The sequence below is a fragment of the Guyanagaster necrorhizus genome (assembly GCF_019112545.1).
Source record: "Guyanagaster necrorhizus MCA 3950 unplaced genomic scaffold BT62scaffold_4, whole genome shotgun sequence".
Lineage (NCBI taxonomy): Eukaryota > Fungi > Basidiomycota > Agaricomycetes > Agaricales > Physalacriaceae > Guyanagaster > Guyanagaster necrorhizus.
In genome coordinates, this window is record NW_025064883.1 from 1,545,884 (window position 1) to 1,563,036 (window position 17,153).

The following is a 17,153-nucleotide window of genomic DNA, read 5'->3' on the forward strand; positions in this document are numbered from 1 at the left end:
CTCGAGGCATTCCCACGATGTATATATATTCTCCTTTGCCCCTTCACAGGTAATCCACGAGGCAGGGCCTTATCGATGGATGGTAGATAGACGCTCGCGGTGGAGTCAACACAGACCGGAACTTGCCGAGGACGAGGACGCGTTCGCGTTTCTCATTTATTATTTTATGCAAATCTTACTGGTAGACTAAAGACATGATTCATGTTAAATAATACACTACACTAAGGCTATTTCTACAGCTACAAGTACATTTCACCTGATTTCGGTTTATCTATATACATATCGGTACCGTGCATCCCCAACAAGATCAAGAGCGTTCTCCCTTCCTTGACGTCGTAACTCCATCGCCGACACCAATTGCTGCTCTCCCCTCACCTTTGCAAAGCTCGAAATAGCTCGTACCCGCTCGAGCATTCTCTGGTTTGCCGCCTCTGGCAATACACTCCGCGGCATGTCCCCCCGTCCACGGAACGGCTCTAGCTCGTACGCTCTCAACACGCGTGAGAGGTTCCCCCAGGCTCTCGATGGGTCAGAGAGGACCTCGACGGTTGTTATGTCGATGAAACCCTTCCGTGTAAGGAGGGGCATCTGAGAACTCAAAGTCTGGAGGGGAGCGGAACTCATCATTGCCGGATTAAATGCGTTCCCGAATAGACCCTGTAGCTGGGTTGTTACGGAGGGAGTTGTGGATCCCGGTGGGTTGTGTCTATGCTTGAGGACGTGCTCGATGGAAAAGAGGTCGTAGGCGTTTCTCAGTGCCTTGTCCGCCATGTTCTCCTCGGAACCACCGTACATAGTATCCACAACGAGGTTTGATTTCCCTATGATGTGCGTTAGCAACTTCTTTGAAGCGAAGAGAAATAAAAATACTTGCAGACGTTCTCGTGAAGTAGGTACCCTTGATCATCCAAGAACCGCGAGTATGCTTCGGGGGTGAGATACCCAGTATACGACGGGTCTAGAAATGTGAAGATCGTGTTGAAGAACACGTCGCCGACGGCAGTGACATTCATGTAATCGTCGAACAACGGGCCCCAAGCTAGCATCTCGCTACGATCGGCGGTGACGTTTGGTGGATCAGTGGGGGGAATACGTGGAGATGGTGGGACTGCGCTAGGACTTTCTGATGCACTGCTACCAGAGTTGGGCCTCGGTGGTAATGGGGGCGGTGGGCCTGATGATTGCCTACGCGGTGGGAGAGGCGGAGGACTGCTGGAAGTTGGAGAGAGACGAACAGGAACAGTATAGGTCAAGGATACAGTCTCTGACAATGAGGGCGGCAAGTCGCCTCCTCCACTGAACCTGTATATCTGGGTGCGATGAGACGAGTCGTGTTGGCGTGTAAATCGTTCGCCGAGAGCACAATCAGCACACAAGTCGTAGTCGGCACAGGTGAGGCAGTGAACCCGTGGCTTGGACGGTAAGATGGCCTGAGAACAGGAATCACAGTTGATATGGCTGGGAATCATGAGTGATGATGGCCGACCTAGAAAATCCAGCTTTGTATCTTTATTCTGGTGATAACCGTCAAGGGGCAAGGGGCAATCTTCAATCCCCGCACGCCAAGGACGTTCATGTCAAGTTGGCGGTCAACAACTGGCCTTAATGCACTACGAGTACCTGATTCCAGTCTTAGTAGGAAAATTGTGGTTACAATCATTGTGCATACCAGCCAAGTGTTGTTATTAGTATATGCTCGTCGACGGTAGAGCAAAATAGATTCCGAGTATTCGTGAAAATGCTGATCAAGGTCGACGAGCTGCAACCAGTCAAATCAAGAGGATCGGCAAAATGTCCGAACCTTCACCACCACCACCATCACCACGCCATGTCCTTCGGACCCAATCTTCTGGTGTGACTTCCCTCTTCATCTCCCTGGACAACGAGCGAATTTACTCTGGAGACGGTTCTGGATTCATTGTATTGACGTCGACGCGTACATTGCGTCCTATATCCTCTTGGAAGGCCCACAACGACGGAGTACTCGGTGTACAGGAGTGGGGAGCAAATATCATCACGTACGTCACTTTCGGTAGCATTGGAGGCACGATTTACACCGGGAAATATTAGACAAGGTCGAGACAATAAGCTTCACGTATGGCGTCCCGTCGAAGAGCTGCCAGGAATCGGAGGATCAGCAGCTCTATCTGAATCACTCGTTCCCGTCCTTCGATACTCGATGGAGGTGAATGCCTTGAACTATTGCAGGTTTTCGTTGATGCCCTTGCCGCCGGACGACAGCGAAACAGGCTCATCGTCCAAGGACCAATCCGACGCGGCTCTTATTGCAATCCCGAATTTAATCAAATCTTCAGAGGTATTGGGGCACTACTGTTTTCTGGGAACATATCCTTACAGTTGCCTAGGCCGATATTTGGTCTCTTCCGTCTTGCAGTCGAGTCCATGCTGCAATAGGGAAGCAAGAAAGCAACGGTCCCATCCTTTCCACGGACGGGCGCGGGAATCAGGCGACCGGTAATTAGAGTTTTCGACTTTTGCTTCTGTTCTACTCATTTATATCAAGGTATTATCATGGCCCTCCATCTATTCGAGCATGATTGTGCTCTCCGGATACCCATAGCGTATGAGAGTGGAAATGTGACATTGCGGAAATTTGCCAAGTCGGATAGGATGACATCCGTTGAAGGGTTGGGATGGAAAGTGCTGTGGAAAGTGAAACTACATGCTGAGGCCGGTACGTGCGCTTTCATCACCTTCGTTGACATCTCTAATGGTAAACAGTAATGGCGATGAGCGTAACAAACGACAATTCCATGGCATTAACAGTGTCTGCCGATCATCTGATTGGACGATACGACTTGTCAGTATGTTGCTGAGTAAATGAAAGCCCGCCCGATTTTTTAATGACACAGAAAGTCGTACGTAGCTGAGAAACATCGAACGAATCATCCGGGAAACGGGGCTGTCGCGATCCGTGGCGACGGCAGGGTTTGCGCTGTAGGTGGATGGGACGGACGGTATGTCGTCTTTTCCTCGGCCGCCGTTTCTTGCTTACGGTTTCAGCAGAATTCGTCTCTATTCTACGAAATCATTTAAACCGCTGGGAACGCTAAAATGTCGCAAGAATGGATGCCAGGCTGTCGTATTTGCACGATCACTATCCGCATACCAGATCGACGTAAATGAAGACGAGGATGGCATGAGTAAACAGGAAAGGGAAGAGCGGTCTCGGTGGCTTATCGGAGGTGCCAAGGATAAACTCGTCACAATCTGGTCTTTGATGGCATCCAATAAAACTTGAGAAAGGGGACATTCTTTGACCATAATCCATACACTGTACACTAGTTGACACACGTAAATTTACACACAGATACCATTTAATAAAACCATGCAAAGCGTGACATAGAACAGAAGGCAGCTCATAGCATAAAGGACAGCCCGTCCTCAAATGTCAATGAATTCGCGCTTCATGTCAACAAACGGTGCTGCACTCACGCCCATGAGAGCTAGCTGCTGAAGACAGACAGTTGTGTGGCGATACAACGTCTCCAGCGCTGGATGTGGAGGACGTCCTTGGGATTCTGTTGTACTCTCAGTATTGGATCAATCAAATGCATGAAGGACTTACTCAGGATAGCTTGGTTGAGCTCATTCGCGAGTGCAATCCTAGCTTCAATCCCAGCGACTTCGGTCGCCGACCCCCCAACTTCCAAAGGGTCATCCCACGCAAGGATCACAGAAGTCTTCTTGAACATCTCTTTTACCTCTGGTCTTTGATCCGATTTGTAGTCCGTCAGTAAGGACTGCCCATATGCAATCGCCTCACCGAGAGACTTTTCACATCGAGCCACAGACTTCTCTGCTGCCATCATAGAAACACCATTACTGACACCATCGTCGATATCCATGCTCATGTCGTCTCCAAGGTCCATTCCATCCACCATCTCCGAGTCACTGTCGCTGACGTCAGGAAGAGCGTGCGGCTTTGGTCTCATGGCCTTTTTCATCTCTGAAGCCTTTAAGACTAGCTCGACAAACTCGCGACAGCGTAGCTTGAACAACATCAAGCCCTCCTCCGCGTCTAATGCCGATGGGTGGCATTTTTGCGTCTCCGAAAGAGCGGCGTCGATATCACCAGTCATTACCGAGTTCACTATACGAGTACGAGACTCAACATCCCCTTCGTAACTTGGCCGTGGAGGTACGTCGGTGTCCATATCCACGTCTCCATCGGGAACAATCTCAGCATGTTCACCTAGTTTATTCTGCTGCCTTTGAAGAGCATTCGCAGTTCGCGTGTATCCGTGATGGACTAGATAAGCTATGACTAGTTTGTTGATGGAAGTTTTTGACTCGTCTTCCAAAAGCGGCGTCGACTCTTCGCGAGACGCAAGCGCTCCATCCTTGGCCCCAGATGAAGTTGTTCTACGGCTCTCGTCAAAAAGACAAAGGTCCAGAGGCGTAGTGAGGATGTTAGCCCACGACTGACTTCGCTGTTGCTGCACGTGGTATTCGATATCGAATTTGAACGGCTCATGACCAAAATTGGCTCGGATCATCTCGTTTGAGTGCTGTAAGCCAACAGAAGGAAAAAGGTCAATGTTTTTCCCAACGTTTTCGAAAACAGGTCCTGAGAACAACACGTAAGCTTCGCCTTTGCGAAATATTTGCCTCCGTACCGATCAGTGTGCCATTTTTAGTGAAGAAGGCCCGATCCGTGGTGAAATCAATTCCGCAACCTATGACGTCACCTACTGTAGAGCCCATTCAATATGTTTTTCCGAGGAACAGAAAAGAATGTACGAACAGCCATAGGTAGGACCGTAGGCCGTACCGTTCCTTTCTGTTGCGAAAGAGCAGCCATCATCGCCGTGGTAACCCCACGAATTGGGTTCCCAGCCTGGAAGCCTAGACACCTTAACATCACGTCCAGTAAATCTGGAGGAATTATTAATGCGACATCCGTGATGAGAACAGGACACTCGTACCCAATGCTTATGTGCCTACCATTCCATGTGGTGATCAGTTTCGTCAAACAAACGGGAACTGAGAGACAACTCACGCCTTCTGTTCTTTGCTACCAACATAAACTTCATAGTAGTAGATACCGCAGGCTCGGGGGATAGGGTGGTCCGTTCGAGCTGCGGCGGCGTGAGCAGTGTCTCTGTCTCCGTTACAGTTTGACCCTGATACTGAACATTCAATAAAAGTTGAGAAGCACAATTAATCAAACGAACCTTGGTACAATAACTCCCGACCATCCGCGGACACATTTAACGATTGATGCCGAACTTCGTCACACCAGCGAGTAGGCAAACGAAGTACTTGATCCACGGCAGGAAGGGAAATAGTTGGATTCTCACGCGGAGAAGGACTTGCGGTACTGTCATCGTCACTGTCTGTCGATGGCGACACAGCTCCGGAATAAGACCGGTCGTTGGTCGAGTCTTTGCAGGAAGGAGGTAGAAGTATTGGAGACTCTGTTAGAAGAAGGTGCCTAAGCGCAGCATGTTCGAGATATGCTGGACGAGCAAATGACACTGGAACAGTAGGGGCCGCCTGGGCGATACTTGCAGCTGAATGTCGCCGGGTGCTGGGCGCTCTGCCGGTCGCACTGGGTCTGCGAGTACGTATTGACGATGGCAAACACGCCGGATCGACATTCCGTGAGGAGTCGGCACGTATGACTCGCGGTTCAAAGACGTTTGATCGGGGAGCACTTCTCGACGGTAAACCGAGAGAATGCGGGTAGGAACGCGCAGTAGACCTGACGGAAGAGGTGCTCGCAGCACTACTGGCACCTCTGACTCCAAGTGCTCCGCTGCTTCTGTGGTCATCTCCGCTGGCTCGAGTAGCATGAGCCTGGGATGGATATGGGTGCGATCTGCTTGATACGGGGAAGGGAATGGAGAGAATAGACTCGATATTCCGGGGTTGGGAGGTAGAAGAAGTGCTCCTAGGAATGGGGATGCTAGAGGATCTTGAAGGTCTGGTGGCCATTGTGACGATGCCAGACCAATTCTGTCCAGGTTCCGATGTTGAGAGATGAAGTCGACTGCCGGGTGTTGAGCAATAAACGAGTATGCACCAGAGATCCAAGGTAAAAGAAATCAACAGGACAGCAGAAAATGGAGCTAGAATATCGCAAAGATGGGAGAAGGAGCGAACACTTGGTAGACACTGGTCAACTGGGTGTTGGAAATCCTTGTAAGTCCTGTCACATATGTCACAGAGTCTGGAACTTATTGTGTCACGCGTCTGACGCGTTCACCTCTCTTCTCATTACCACAGTCATGGTAGGCTTTATTTTACTACGAAAGCCACTTGATTGCTGATCAAACGATAAGGAGTCTTCATATCGTATTGTACCCTCAGGCGCCAACAAATCCGCCTCCGTACAAGCTACAGCAGGCACTCTAGGCCTCCATGACACTCTACAGTACGGTCCCCGTACTATTGCAACCGAAATCAAGACGGAAGGGGAGCTGAGAGGAAGACTTGAATCGGTAAGCTCTCTTTTCTTACTGCCTCACGGTCGTTCTCATCGCGTTCAGTGGGAAGAGACGCAAGACAACCTGAAGCTTACAATACAGCGAAACGTATACGGCTTGCATGCACCCATGCGACTTCTCATGGAGCGCAAGATCGTAGCTGATGTAAGAGATACCACCCTCTCAACAACAACTTTCCTCATGTGCTGTTAGTCTCCCCATATGCCTGCCCTACCCCAGTCGAACCTACACTTGGACATTCTCATGGGTCGGGACGAGACCATAGCACCCGCAGACGTGTTTGGTGGTAAGAACGTTATTGATTCATAGAGTTTGCGGAAAGCTGATCTATCCCTGTTGTAGGCGTGGAGACCGCGTCATCGCTGGATATTCATAGAGATATGGAGAAAAAACGACAGATGTAAATCATGTATATCCTCAATGACCTGCACATTCTTGTAAATCTTCGGATGGATTATCAGCTGGCAAACGTCAAAATACGTGCGGGGAATTTGGCCAAGTGTTTCGACCGAGAAGACGGTAGTAATTGTGAAACGATCGACGACGCCAAGTGAGCGTACATACTTCGTATCGTCAATGGTGTTTATCACCAATCGATTTGATTCCTTGCAAACAACTACAAAAGTTTTTAAGTTATGCCTTCTTATGAGGCCATGTTCCGTGCAGTCCTCCGCCTACAAACGTAATAATACAAGTTAGACATATTCTCCTTACATCCATCAATTCGGCCCAATGAACTGGTATAAAATCCGTCTTACTAGCCCCGACAGGTGCTGAGGATCATTTTGGTATGTGCACTAAAAAAAGATCAGCACTACACCAGTTCACACGCGACCAAATCCACATACCATAACCATAGCCATCCCAATCGACGTCAACTAACAAACGAATAAGAAAGCCGGAATGCGCCCACGCAAAAAAAGCGACGTACCAAAGCCTCTCCAGTCTTGCCAGTCTTAACACCTCCGGGGACTTTCCCAGTGACAACGCGCCAAAAACTCTCCAGAGCCTTTGGCAAAACATACATCGAGAGCTCCGCGCGCCTCCTCTTCTCCTCAACAAACAAACTCAGGCCGCTCGCCAAGCCCGGTATGAAATACGCCGCTCGTGATACGAACATGGCGTCCACGAGCCACTGGGGTAGCTTGAGCGTCGAATTGACTGGCAGGGTCGAGAAGAACTCGTGGAAGAAGCTTCGTAGGCATATGGCAGCTAGAGTAGATGGTCAACGGTAGCCGTCCTTACATCCAAAGTGATACATACTTTGGTATATGATGACGAAGACCCCAAGGAATGTGCAGCTCCTTGCAGTTCCCAATGCAGACTTGATGAGGATCTTAAGAGGGTTCTTCATGAATGCCTTGGTTCTGAATAGAACTGGAGGCAAGAAATGCAGTGCCCCATATACAGGGAGCATGAATCTGGCTACGTAGAGGAAACGCGCCGCAGGGACGTGCCAGCAGGATGTCTGACCGGGATGGAGAGCCTTGCAAGGGCATTGTGAGTCGGCGATGTATTTTGTAGGATCGGAGGTACGGTTGAAGAAAGCGTCCTTATGAGCTAGGAGTGTAGTGACGTTTTGGGGAGTGATTTTATATGTCTTTGGGAATTCCAGTCAGCGATGGGAGGCAAAGAAGTGATTAGGAATAGCTTACAGGGTTAGCAATAAGTTTATCCAGATCGTTAGGGTTATATGTATGGTTGCGCATCAAGTCGTGATTTATTTTGTAGGCCTCTGAAGGAACTTGAGATACTCTTATAAACCTGAAAGATGGTCAGAAGAAGAATTAAAGCGTTCAGTACCCTCGTACCAGTTGCGGTATCCTCGGTTCAAGCTGTCAGGGCGCAAGAAGTTGGCATACAAGATTTGTCCGTTACTGGAAAAAAAAAAAAAAAGTCGAATCAGTTTGGACAGCATCACCGAAGACATTTTTTCTCACATAAGAGCGAAAAGAACAACATCGCCATGGGGTATCCTGATATTCTTGGCTGTTGTGTACGCATTGAAACATCCTTGGAGACCCCGAACGAACAGCTGCTGGGCGATGGTCACCCTCCTTCCTGAGGTTTCGAACAAGACTGCTATACCGCCGGCGACGGCACCGGCGAAAGCGGCATGCCATCGCCGTGTTTTCTTTCGGACCCAAGCTGTCTGAGCATTAACGCTGAGGGACAGCCTAGCTGTATGACGGCGGCGTGTATCGGATGTAATGGCGAGTTGGAGAGATTTTTTCTCGAGGTGCTGTTCTTGTTCGCAGAATGCATTGGATAAGAGGTGGCTCGAGGATCGTCCCGTCTCGGGAAGTAGTATTGGGAGAGCATTGAGAAGGAACTTGTAAATTGAAGTGAAAGAGCCGAGCATAGCAGCAAATCGCCATGTATCGGTCCCAAAAATGGCATGCACGAGTAACGGTAGCCATTTCTTTCTGGAAAACATGTTAGTTACGGGCATGGGAAAGCCAGAGCGCATACTTGGGAAGTGATCGAAGGCGCATAGAGGCCATTACAAGGTTGAAGGCAGCTCTGATATTGAACGCAAGAGTGGCAGAGCCTGTTGAACGACAACGACAACGACGACTAAGTTCGTTTTTTTCTTTTTTTTGACAAAGAACAGCAGTACTCACGTAACCCCCCGACGGCAGCATGCTTCAGACACGACTCGAGATCATCCAGCTCAACAACTGGCTGCCCTTTGACTCTCCAAATCATCTGCCGCGCCTCTTTGATCCTTTCCTGATCATTTGCCAACGCGACGAGGTTTTCAAAGGACATCATCGACATTGCCCTGTGCAGGCCCGGAGACGAGGGCGGTGGCGACAACGCTTTCACCATTATGGGAGATAACACGCCGAGGAGGACGTATCAAGGCTTGGAAAGTGTCCCTGGAGTCCATGGTATGATATTTATACAAAGTAATTGGGGAATTGGGGTAAGAAAAGAACACGGCATGTGAATGTACGTAATCCCCGGATGTGCGCCGGAAACACTAAAGGACGGAAATTACCACGCGTAACCTACACCGAGCCTGGAGCAAGGTAACGAACGGTGGAGATAACGAGGGTTCGCATCCTAATCCTGATTTCGAACGTCTGCTAAGCGCGTAGGCAGGCGTAGGCCCTCTGCGTGTACGAGTTACGGCAATGGCAACTGGTGCCAGCGACAGTCGAAGCTGATGGAGATATGGACTTCGAGGGCTAGGACAGCAGTCCACCGACTCGGAGCATTCAGAATGCACATTGCACATTGCACATGTACTACAAGGGGGTGTTCCAACTATAATGCGATAACAAGGGAAAAAGTACCAAACCAACAAGCGAACACTGCGAATCATCAGTTCGGAACATCGGCCCGATTGTCACCGACGACATCACGGTCCCGGCCCCGTACATGCTCAACAAGTAGTAATATTCTTATTCTATCTTTCTCCGCAGCCCCCCACCTTCATGCTGCGGGATATCTCTAGACGTAGCTATAAGGTCCAACCACTGTTTATGCTCAGAATGACTTCTTTCCAAAAATGCCGCTTTTTCACAGGCATCCTCCTGCTTCGGATCTTTTTCCTCCATTCGCCATGACTCTCGACATCGACAAAGCCCGTAGCCAGTTCCCGGCCCTCAATTCTAGCTTCATCTTTGCTGACAATGCAGGAGGTTCCCAAACTGCCGTGGGAGTTGCGGATAGAGTATACGACTACCTGCTGAATTCAAACGTTCAGCTGGGTGCCGATTACTCCGTATCAGTACTCAGCACCCAAAAAGTGACTGTTGAGGCGCCTGCAGATGCCGCGAAGCTTATCAATGCAGCATCCCCGGACGAGATCGTCTTTGGATCCAGCTCCTCGGCTAATATCGAGAATCTTGCTCGCAGTCTTGATGGTGATATCCACCAAGGCGACGAGTTCATCTTGACAGGGGAGCATGAAGGTGCTAATGATGATCACTGATAGTGATAGCCCCATGGGTTCTGACTTTCAAATTTAGCGAACAATGGGCCATTCAAGAAACTTGCAGGGCGGACGGGGGCTGTCGTCAAGTATTGGACTCCCACACCCACGAGTCCCAATAACCCATATTCTGTCACCCTCAAAGTCGAAGACCTCCTGCCCCTGATTACCTCTCGTACTCGGATAATCGCATTCACTGCGTGCTCCAATATTCTAGGCTCTATTGTCCCCGTTAAAGCGATAGTCAAAGCCGCTCGTCTGACCGCCCAAGAAGCGGGTGCCGACAAGGTCGAGATATCTATCGATTGCGTCGCGTACGCCCCACATAGATTGATTGATGTCCAAGATTGGGATATCGACTATTGTGTCTTTTCGTACTACAAAGTACGAAACTAATTGATTAAAAATTCCCTCCCCTGACCTCACATCAGGTATACGGCCCACATACATCCGTCCTATACACCCGCTCCCCAGCGCTCCAGCATTCGCTCTCATCCATCGTCCATCATTTCCTTGACGTGAAACACTCGGCCGCGAAACTCCAGATCGGCGGTCCTGGTTATGAGCTGGTCTATGGGACCACGGGGGTGATACCCTACCTGCTTTCACTGACCCCAGAGAACAACTTGAAGGCTTCATTTGCGGCCATAGCCCAGCATGAACAGACTCTGGTCGAGCCCCTCCTCGCTTATCTGACCCACCCTAATCAAGTAGCTAGAGGCGTCCTCGTAGTAGGTGAGGAATACCCGGGGCTGATGAGGGTGCCAACTATCAGCTTTGTCGTCGTCGGTGAAAGACCGATGAAGAGCAAAGATGTCGTGAAGTTCTTTGACCAGAAAGGCGGAGTACGTTGAACCGTAACTATTTGCAGAAGTTTTTTTTTTTTTGCTGATAAGTGTTTTGCAGATTGGCATTCGTTATGGCCACTTTTATGCATACGACCTGGTAGACGGACTTCAGCCCAAGCTTGATATCAATGATGGTGTTGTTCGCATATCCTTGGTTCATTACAATACAGTGGAAGAAGTGCAGAGAATCATTGACATCTTGAAGGAAGCTTTGGTGTAGAGATATGGTGAAGGAGGAACAGAATTTAATGATGTATTCTTTATGCGAAAGCTTACTGAGAGGCATAAAGAATTCCGTCAGAACAGTTCGCTAGCGCTTTAGATATTGCGCATTCTATTACTTCTAGTATTACATGTAGAACAGGTTGGAAATGAAAAATTATAACACCGCTAGTATATAGCAGTCTAAACCTAGACGCAGATTCTAGCATGCACTGCGAAAATTCGTCAGTAAGTTTTCCCTCTGAACACAAATAGACAACTCACGAAAATGCAGGAAAATGATTCTGGTGTCAATGAATGTCCGTGTAGCAACTTTCCAATACGTGTTGCCCTTCCTCCGCAGCCCAAACAACTCCTTCAAGAATGGAACAGGGCTCTTCGTAAAAAGAGGAATGTCTTGTCGACCACCTTGTGAACGGTATTGCTTCGTGATGAATCCATCGCTTTGGAATGGAAGACCGGGGCGGTTTCACCGGCCAAGTGAAGACCCAAAAACAAACAAAGCGTACGATAGGCACCGTAATCCGTCACGTATAACTGGCCTGCGAAGATATTGAGCCGCGTCGCTATATGGCTATCGACAGAGAAGACATCGAGCGGACCGAGGAGTCGTGGGAAGTAATGGAACTGAAGGTCGTCGAATGGTTTTGTCGTCGAAGTCACCCTTGGTGCATAAACATGAAGACGTACGACTTTGCTGGTTCGTATGATAGGCAATAGCTCATTGACTTCGAATGGGCTGAGGACAACCAGTCGCAGTTCATCGCCCTTCGTGGAAGAGATGATCCAGTTGACAGATCTCAGGAATTGCGAAGAGGGATCCTGGAACCTTCCCCGTACGGACACATAGTCCTCACGCAAGTCGGTTTTCGTGAAGTCACTGGTGCATAGTAGCCGAGAAGCCCATGCGTCTCCATTGTATGATTCGAGACCTCTTGAGACGACAGAATAACGGCACGAGGGTAGAGTTTGAGCGAATGGTGCCTGTTTCAAGGAGACTACGGATGTGACGGAGTATGGAATGCGTCGCGGGTTCGCACTTTGCTGGCCTTTCGATCCGCTGTTCCCGCTCTATTTCCTGGCTCACTTCCCTCTCCTGCTTTTCATCCATGTTACTGCCAGATACAAATGTGACGCCAATCTTTCGACAACGGTCTCGAAGCCCCGGAATGCTCATAAGAGATTCATTTATGGTGGCGGTGCTTGTATTCACCCCGTATAAATCCACGAGAGAGCGTCCTTCTGGCTGAATCCAAGGGTGGAGAAGATGATCGGCCAATTCCGAATCAATGAAAGCGTCCCAGGCATCCCTTCTCCGGAAATAGTCTAGTCCTTGCTGTGCCCAGTGAGGAACATGATAGGTGATACCATCGCACGTTTCAATCATGACCCAACGCAGAACATCGATGGTTTCCAACGCGGCCGATTCGGATTTTTTCGCTGCGATCCTGATCCTTTGGTCTATCTCGAGCGGTGCGAAGAACATCACTGACTGTCCTTGGCCTAGCTGTCGCATTCTCATGGCGCCTATGAAGTCCCATTAGCACACGACAAAGTTCAAATAAACACAAGCTGACCTTGCACAAGAGGATCTTTCGTATGCTGCTCTGAATGTAAGGGCAACTTAAGATCCGTGCCTCTCGTATGGGCTTGATCAAGATAGACCAGACACTTGTCCAGCTGGTACTTCAAGGGAGGCAACAGCAGTGGCTCCGTGCTATCGCGTTGATTCAGTACCATCAATTCGTCCGACTCACTGAAATACACAACTGCCGACAAGTCCGGACGTAAAGAGAGCCAATGCTTGACCAGTTGCTCTTTGCGAAGTTCGAGCATCTGCGCCCCAACATCTAGCAGTACTCGGACTTCAGGTTGTTCTTGGACGAGAAGACCAAGGAACTCTTGAGCGGTTGGGCTATTTCCGTTATGGAAATTGTGCAGACACGAATAGTGATTGTTCTCAGGCTGCAGAAGATAAGTCAAGACTTTAGCATTCGTGCTTTGCTGATTGAGGGGATCGCATTGCTGGATAGAAGTAGGGAGAAGGTACTGATTATCGTTAGTGCCGCTGAAGCCTGTCGTTACGTTGGGGTTGCTCTCTGCAAGATCCCATCCTGACGAAGAGAGCTTTGACGGGAACTCCTTTGCTTCTTTTGGGAAGACAACCTGTGACAAGAAGAAATCGATAACAAAGTGGTTTTGGCGGAACAGAGGAACAAGGTAGGTCGACCATTGCTCCTTGTCCTTGATGTTGACTCCGCAACTGCGCTGGTATGGCACGACTGATCTTGATCCAGGTTTCATATTCCGAAAATGGATCGTCTTGTTTGAAGAGAAGCTGGAAACAAGTTTCGAGCTGACCTTCGGTCAATCCATTGTAGTAGTAGGATAGGCAAGTTAAGAGAAATGGCAACATCTGGATGGCCAAATTCCGCCAACAGTGAAGGGACATCCTTGGCCCTGTATGGCACTGCTAGAAGACTTCGGCTAAGGTCCAAACCATAATCGACTCTCCAGTGGCGTGAGGATAGAACGTAGTGAAGAATTCCATGTGCAAATACTCCCCTAAGTATAAGGAGACGCCATGTATTCGTCCCAAAGCATTGATCCTGGATTGCACGAGCTACATCCTTGCCAATGTGAAGTTGGGTGATGAACGTCTGTACGACATCGATGGGAAGTCGTGAGAAAAATGGATAATTTGGGAGTTGCCCATTGAGAATTTTTTCACAAAAGCGTCGCCAGCTTCGCGTTGAGTAATGCGGAAGAATGGGAAAGAACCATCCCGTGGACGAACTTCGACTCCTAGAGGAAACTCTTGCTGAATGGCTGGAGCACAACTTGCGAGGAGGGTGAAAATCTGTTGTATTGTCGTCCAACGGTCTGGATAACCTTCCAAAGATCTTTGTTGTCCGATAATGTAGATAAGCTGATACCGGCAATGGAGGATTTCGTCGCTGTCATCCAATATGTCCCTGGAATGTGCGGTTATCCATTCTTGTAATTCCAACAGACAGTAGATGGGGTTTCCGCATCCTCTTCATCGGGGTCAACCGGCGCATGTATTAGGCGGTCGATGCACATCAGGCGGAACGGTAGAATATGTTCAGGCTGGATGACCAGAATACCACGCACTCCCATACACTTCGTATACAGGTTGCGAATGAGCCTGACTCGCTCAGCAGTAACGTCAAGCTGCCGAGAGAAGGGCATGTAGAAAATGCGTCGATCCAAAAGTCCTCCTAGATGTTGCACAAGCATCTGAAACATTTGTTTGCAAGAGGCTTGAGCACCACCACTCTGACAATAGCCTCTCCCGCTGCCAAAGCGGCAGCAGCCATGGGAACAATGACCGAAGAATTTTCTTCTCCCATATTGAGTTGGAGGACAGAGTTCTCGTTTGACGAGGGTGAGATAATTTCTTCGGCGACATTAGTCTGAATAGGCCGACAGATGAAGTCGTTCTCCACCTAGCGTTTTGAAGAAAAGATATTATCAATAAGACGTCGATAAGATGAGGATAACAACCTGGAGTAAGATCCACTCGGGATAACTCACGGCCGTAACAATGTTATTACGCTCTTCCTTGTAAAATTCCGTAGTATTTCCCTTGATGACTGCACGAAGTAGCCGTTGGGACCGTTGGTACTCCAAGTACAGAAATGCGTACACCGTTATACTACTTGTCAGAATATCTTCAACCTTCAGAATGCGACACAGAATGGACCTAGGAATAAGACGAGGCCATTTCCCAGCAAGCTGGAGGACGCGTTTATTACGAGAAGAGCAATGTATCAATGTCTTATCGATATTTTCGGGTGCTTCCTCCGTAGATTGTCGACATTCATCACGGTATATTTCGGCGTCCTCAACTGTCCAAAGAATTGAGGCAGGGAGAGATGGCGAGGGAGATTGAGAGAGCAGTGACAACTGACTTTGCTCCAGATCTGTACCGTAGAGCTTCTTACACATGTCGGAGCTTTGTTGGAATTCTTTGACGAGCGATCCAAGCTCGGTGGTGTTTGGTGGTGCGCGTGCAGAGTTGGAAAGATCAAGCGAGCGGAATGGGACCATGAAAGTATTGGTGGTGGCCAGATCTCTTTGGATGAATAACCGAGAGAGAGATAGTGGAAAGCAGAGACGTGTGGCTTTCGGCGCAGGGGTTGAAGCGATAACGGGGCACCGTTTCTATCATGGCATTTAGCAGTGCATCGTTGATAACGGCTTGTGCTGCGCTCATGACATTCACCACACGGTCATTATGGTAACAAGCTCTGAAATATCACCATGGCTGTAGCAATGTCAAACATGATGAAATCAGCCGCCTGACGTGCAGTCATGGTCGGCTCTTCACAAGGCCAGTCGCGGAAGGGACGCCGCAATAGCTGTTGCGCTTGCTGAGTCTGAAGATTCTCGTACGCCAACCGCCTCCTAGTACGAAACGCATCATACTATTCCGTAGCACGCTGCCTGAGCTCTCCAGCAGGACTGTCTTGCAAAGACACAGTCATCTCCAAAATTATTTCCTTCACTTTTATCTGGCTAGGCTTGGTTTCAACCGAAAGGTCAAGATGAAGTGATGAGGCTGATCATCACAATATGTCAAAGCGGAGAAAGTGAAGATCGACTGCCAATGGCGCCTCTGGAGAGATGCGGGATTTTGCGGACTTGAGTGTACTGCGTAGATGAACGAAATCCAGTTGCGCTACAAATAAGATGCGCTGAGCCAATGTCTCTTATAAGAGAAGGAAAAGTCCTCTCCACTGTCACAGGGTCCAATGGCGTTCCATTCGTAGAACCTAGTCAGTAGATTCGGGGATGAGTCAGTGCGGACGGGCCGATCTGCACCATGCGTGACATGTTCGATGAGATATTCTCATACTCGCGCTCAAGATCCCGAGACTGATGAACTGCACCCCGCTTCTTTGATGAAAGAGCAAAGGAAAACTCCTCAGGGTAGAACGCGGCTAGACGGAACGTTGCACGGAGCGAAAGGCGGGACGGTGTAGGATCTTTACTATCAATGTCACCATCTGGCTTATCTGCAAAGACTTGCATTTCAAGGGCATGCTGCAAAACAGAACCGACAAGCTTAGAAAAATAGTAGTGCTGAGATAGAGTCGACACGCCAATTTGCCAGTGAACACAGTGGCTGGTTTGCGATTTGGTGGTCCAGGAGCGGCGCGGAGTCAAGGTACTGATCTTATTCAACAGTGCAATTTCGTGCTTCTGGATCGATTGGAACGAAAAGCATGTCGCGGACTGAAGTTCACGAAGAGCTTCTTCTGTACCCGTCTGCATCGTCAAAGGGTCAGGGAGACAGTAACTGCTCAGTACAAGGAGGTAAATTTGGTACAGATTTCCGGCCAAGCTCGTATGGCTGACCAGACAACCCATGTCGCTGTCGATCATGTACTCGTGGTAGAGAACCTTTCGGGAAGAACCATGTTCAATGGAAATGCTGACTTGATACTGCTGATAGCGAACTTCTCCGTAAGGTATAAGGATGCGCCTACAACAAGGAAGCCCATAATGGTCCTTGGAGAGAAGGATTAGATAACCGACTTATTGAACCAAAAACACCTGTATACATCGCATGTATAGTTATAGACCGCAGAAGACGACCAAGTGGTTTTCCATTGATGAGCAGCGAGCCCGACAGCAGAT

At 49.0% G+C, this 17,153-nt stretch overlaps 8 protein-coding genes across 8 annotated transcripts; 3 read left to right on the forward strand and 5 right to left on the reverse strand.

Annotated features, from left to right (window-relative positions):
- Window positions 1–181: 181 nt before the first annotated feature.
- On the reverse strand, window positions 182–1,779 carry BT62DRAFT_928017 (uncharacterized protein; the record flags this gene model as incomplete). Its single annotated transcript, XM_043185412.1, has 3 exons — window positions 1,670–1,779; window positions 875–1,620; window positions 182–821 (listed from the first exon to the last, which is right to left on the reverse strand). Coding segments are annotated over exons 2-3 (1,145 nt in total), but the record flags the coding sequence as incomplete, so codon positions are not given.
- Window positions 1,780–1,791: 12 nt separating this feature from the next.
- BT62DRAFT_1045565 (WD40 repeat-like protein) lies at window positions 1,792–3,376 on the forward strand (the record flags this gene model as incomplete). Its single annotated transcript, XM_043178470.1, has 7 exons — window positions 1,792–2,018; window positions 2,071–2,317; window positions 2,367–2,475; window positions 2,525–2,695; window positions 2,743–2,825; window positions 2,893–2,978; window positions 3,028–3,376. The coding sequence occupies 7 exons, from the start codon at window positions 1,792–1,794 to the stop codon at window positions 3,260–3,262; spliced, it is 1,158 nt and encodes a 385-aa protein (XP_043044237.1). The 3' UTR covers window positions 3,263–3,376.
- Window positions 3,232–6,244, reverse strand: BT62DRAFT_532918 (SPRY-domain-containing protein). The gene is made up of 7 exons (XM_043181286.1): window positions 5,199–6,244; window positions 5,024–5,147; window positions 4,950–4,964; window positions 4,769–4,899; window positions 4,641–4,715; window positions 3,590–4,591; window positions 3,232–3,542 (listed from the first exon to the last, which is right to left on the reverse strand). Exons 1-7 carry the CDS (start codon window positions 5,959–5,961, stop codon window positions 3,406–3,408), a joined length of 2,247 nt encoding a protein of 748 aa, XP_043044238.1. The 5' UTR covers window positions 5,962–6,244; the 3' UTR covers window positions 3,232–3,405.
- On the forward strand, window positions 6,096–7,148 carry BT62DRAFT_943640 (proteasome maturation factor UMP1). Its single transcript, XM_043187890.1, has 5 exons — window positions 6,096–6,257; window positions 6,309–6,467; window positions 6,516–6,617; window positions 6,666–6,759; window positions 6,816–7,148. The coding sequence occupies exons 1-5, from the start codon at window positions 6,255–6,257 to the stop codon at window positions 6,875–6,877; spliced, it is 420 nt and encodes a 139-aa protein (XP_043044239.1). The 5' UTR covers window positions 6,096–6,254; the 3' UTR covers window positions 6,878–7,148.
- On the reverse strand, window positions 6,939–9,749 carry BT62DRAFT_928020 (uncharacterized protein). The gene is made up of 9 exons (XM_043185413.1): window positions 9,098–9,749; window positions 8,946–9,024; window positions 8,414–8,899; window positions 8,285–8,350; window positions 8,129–8,237; window positions 7,737–8,073; window positions 7,405–7,685; window positions 7,322–7,351; window positions 6,939–7,270 (listed from the first exon to the last, which is right to left on the reverse strand). Exons 1-9 carry the CDS (start codon window positions 9,303–9,305, stop codon window positions 7,193–7,195), a joined length of 1,674 nt encoding a protein of 557 aa, XP_043044240.1. The 5' UTR covers window positions 9,306–9,749; the 3' UTR covers window positions 6,939–7,192.
- A 133-nt stretch (window positions 9,750–9,882) lies between these two features.
- Window positions 9,883–11,655, forward strand: BT62DRAFT_928022 (PLP-dependent transferase). The gene is made up of 4 exons (XM_043185414.1): window positions 9,883–10,396; window positions 10,454–10,800; window positions 10,848–11,261; window positions 11,323–11,655. Exons 1-4 carry the CDS (start codon window positions 9,991–9,993, stop codon window positions 11,482–11,484), a joined length of 1,329 nt encoding a protein of 442 aa, XP_043044241.1. The 5' UTR covers window positions 9,883–9,990; the 3' UTR covers window positions 11,485–11,655.
- Window positions 11,656–11,951: 296 nt separating this feature from the next.
- On the reverse strand, window positions 11,952–14,191 carry BT62DRAFT_533162 (uncharacterized protein). The gene is made up of 3 exons (XM_043181287.1): window positions 13,064–14,191; window positions 12,177–13,013; window positions 11,952–12,113 (listed from the first exon to the last, which is right to left on the reverse strand). Exons 1-2 carry the CDS (start codon window positions 13,788–13,790, stop codon window positions 12,364–12,366), a joined length of 1,377 nt encoding a protein of 458 aa, XP_043044242.1. The 5' UTR covers window positions 13,791–14,191; the 3' UTR covers window positions 11,952–12,113; window positions 12,177–12,363.
- Window positions 14,192–16,012: 1,821 nt separating this feature from the next.
- Window positions 16,013–16,979, reverse strand: BT62DRAFT_533236 (uncharacterized protein). Its single transcript, XM_043181288.1, has one exon. The coding sequence runs from the start codon at window positions 16,896–16,898 to the stop codon at window positions 16,290–16,292; it is 609 nt and encodes a 202-aa protein (XP_043044243.1). The 5' UTR covers window positions 16,899–16,979; the 3' UTR covers window positions 16,013–16,289.
- Window positions 16,980–17,153: the final 174 nt, after the last annotated feature.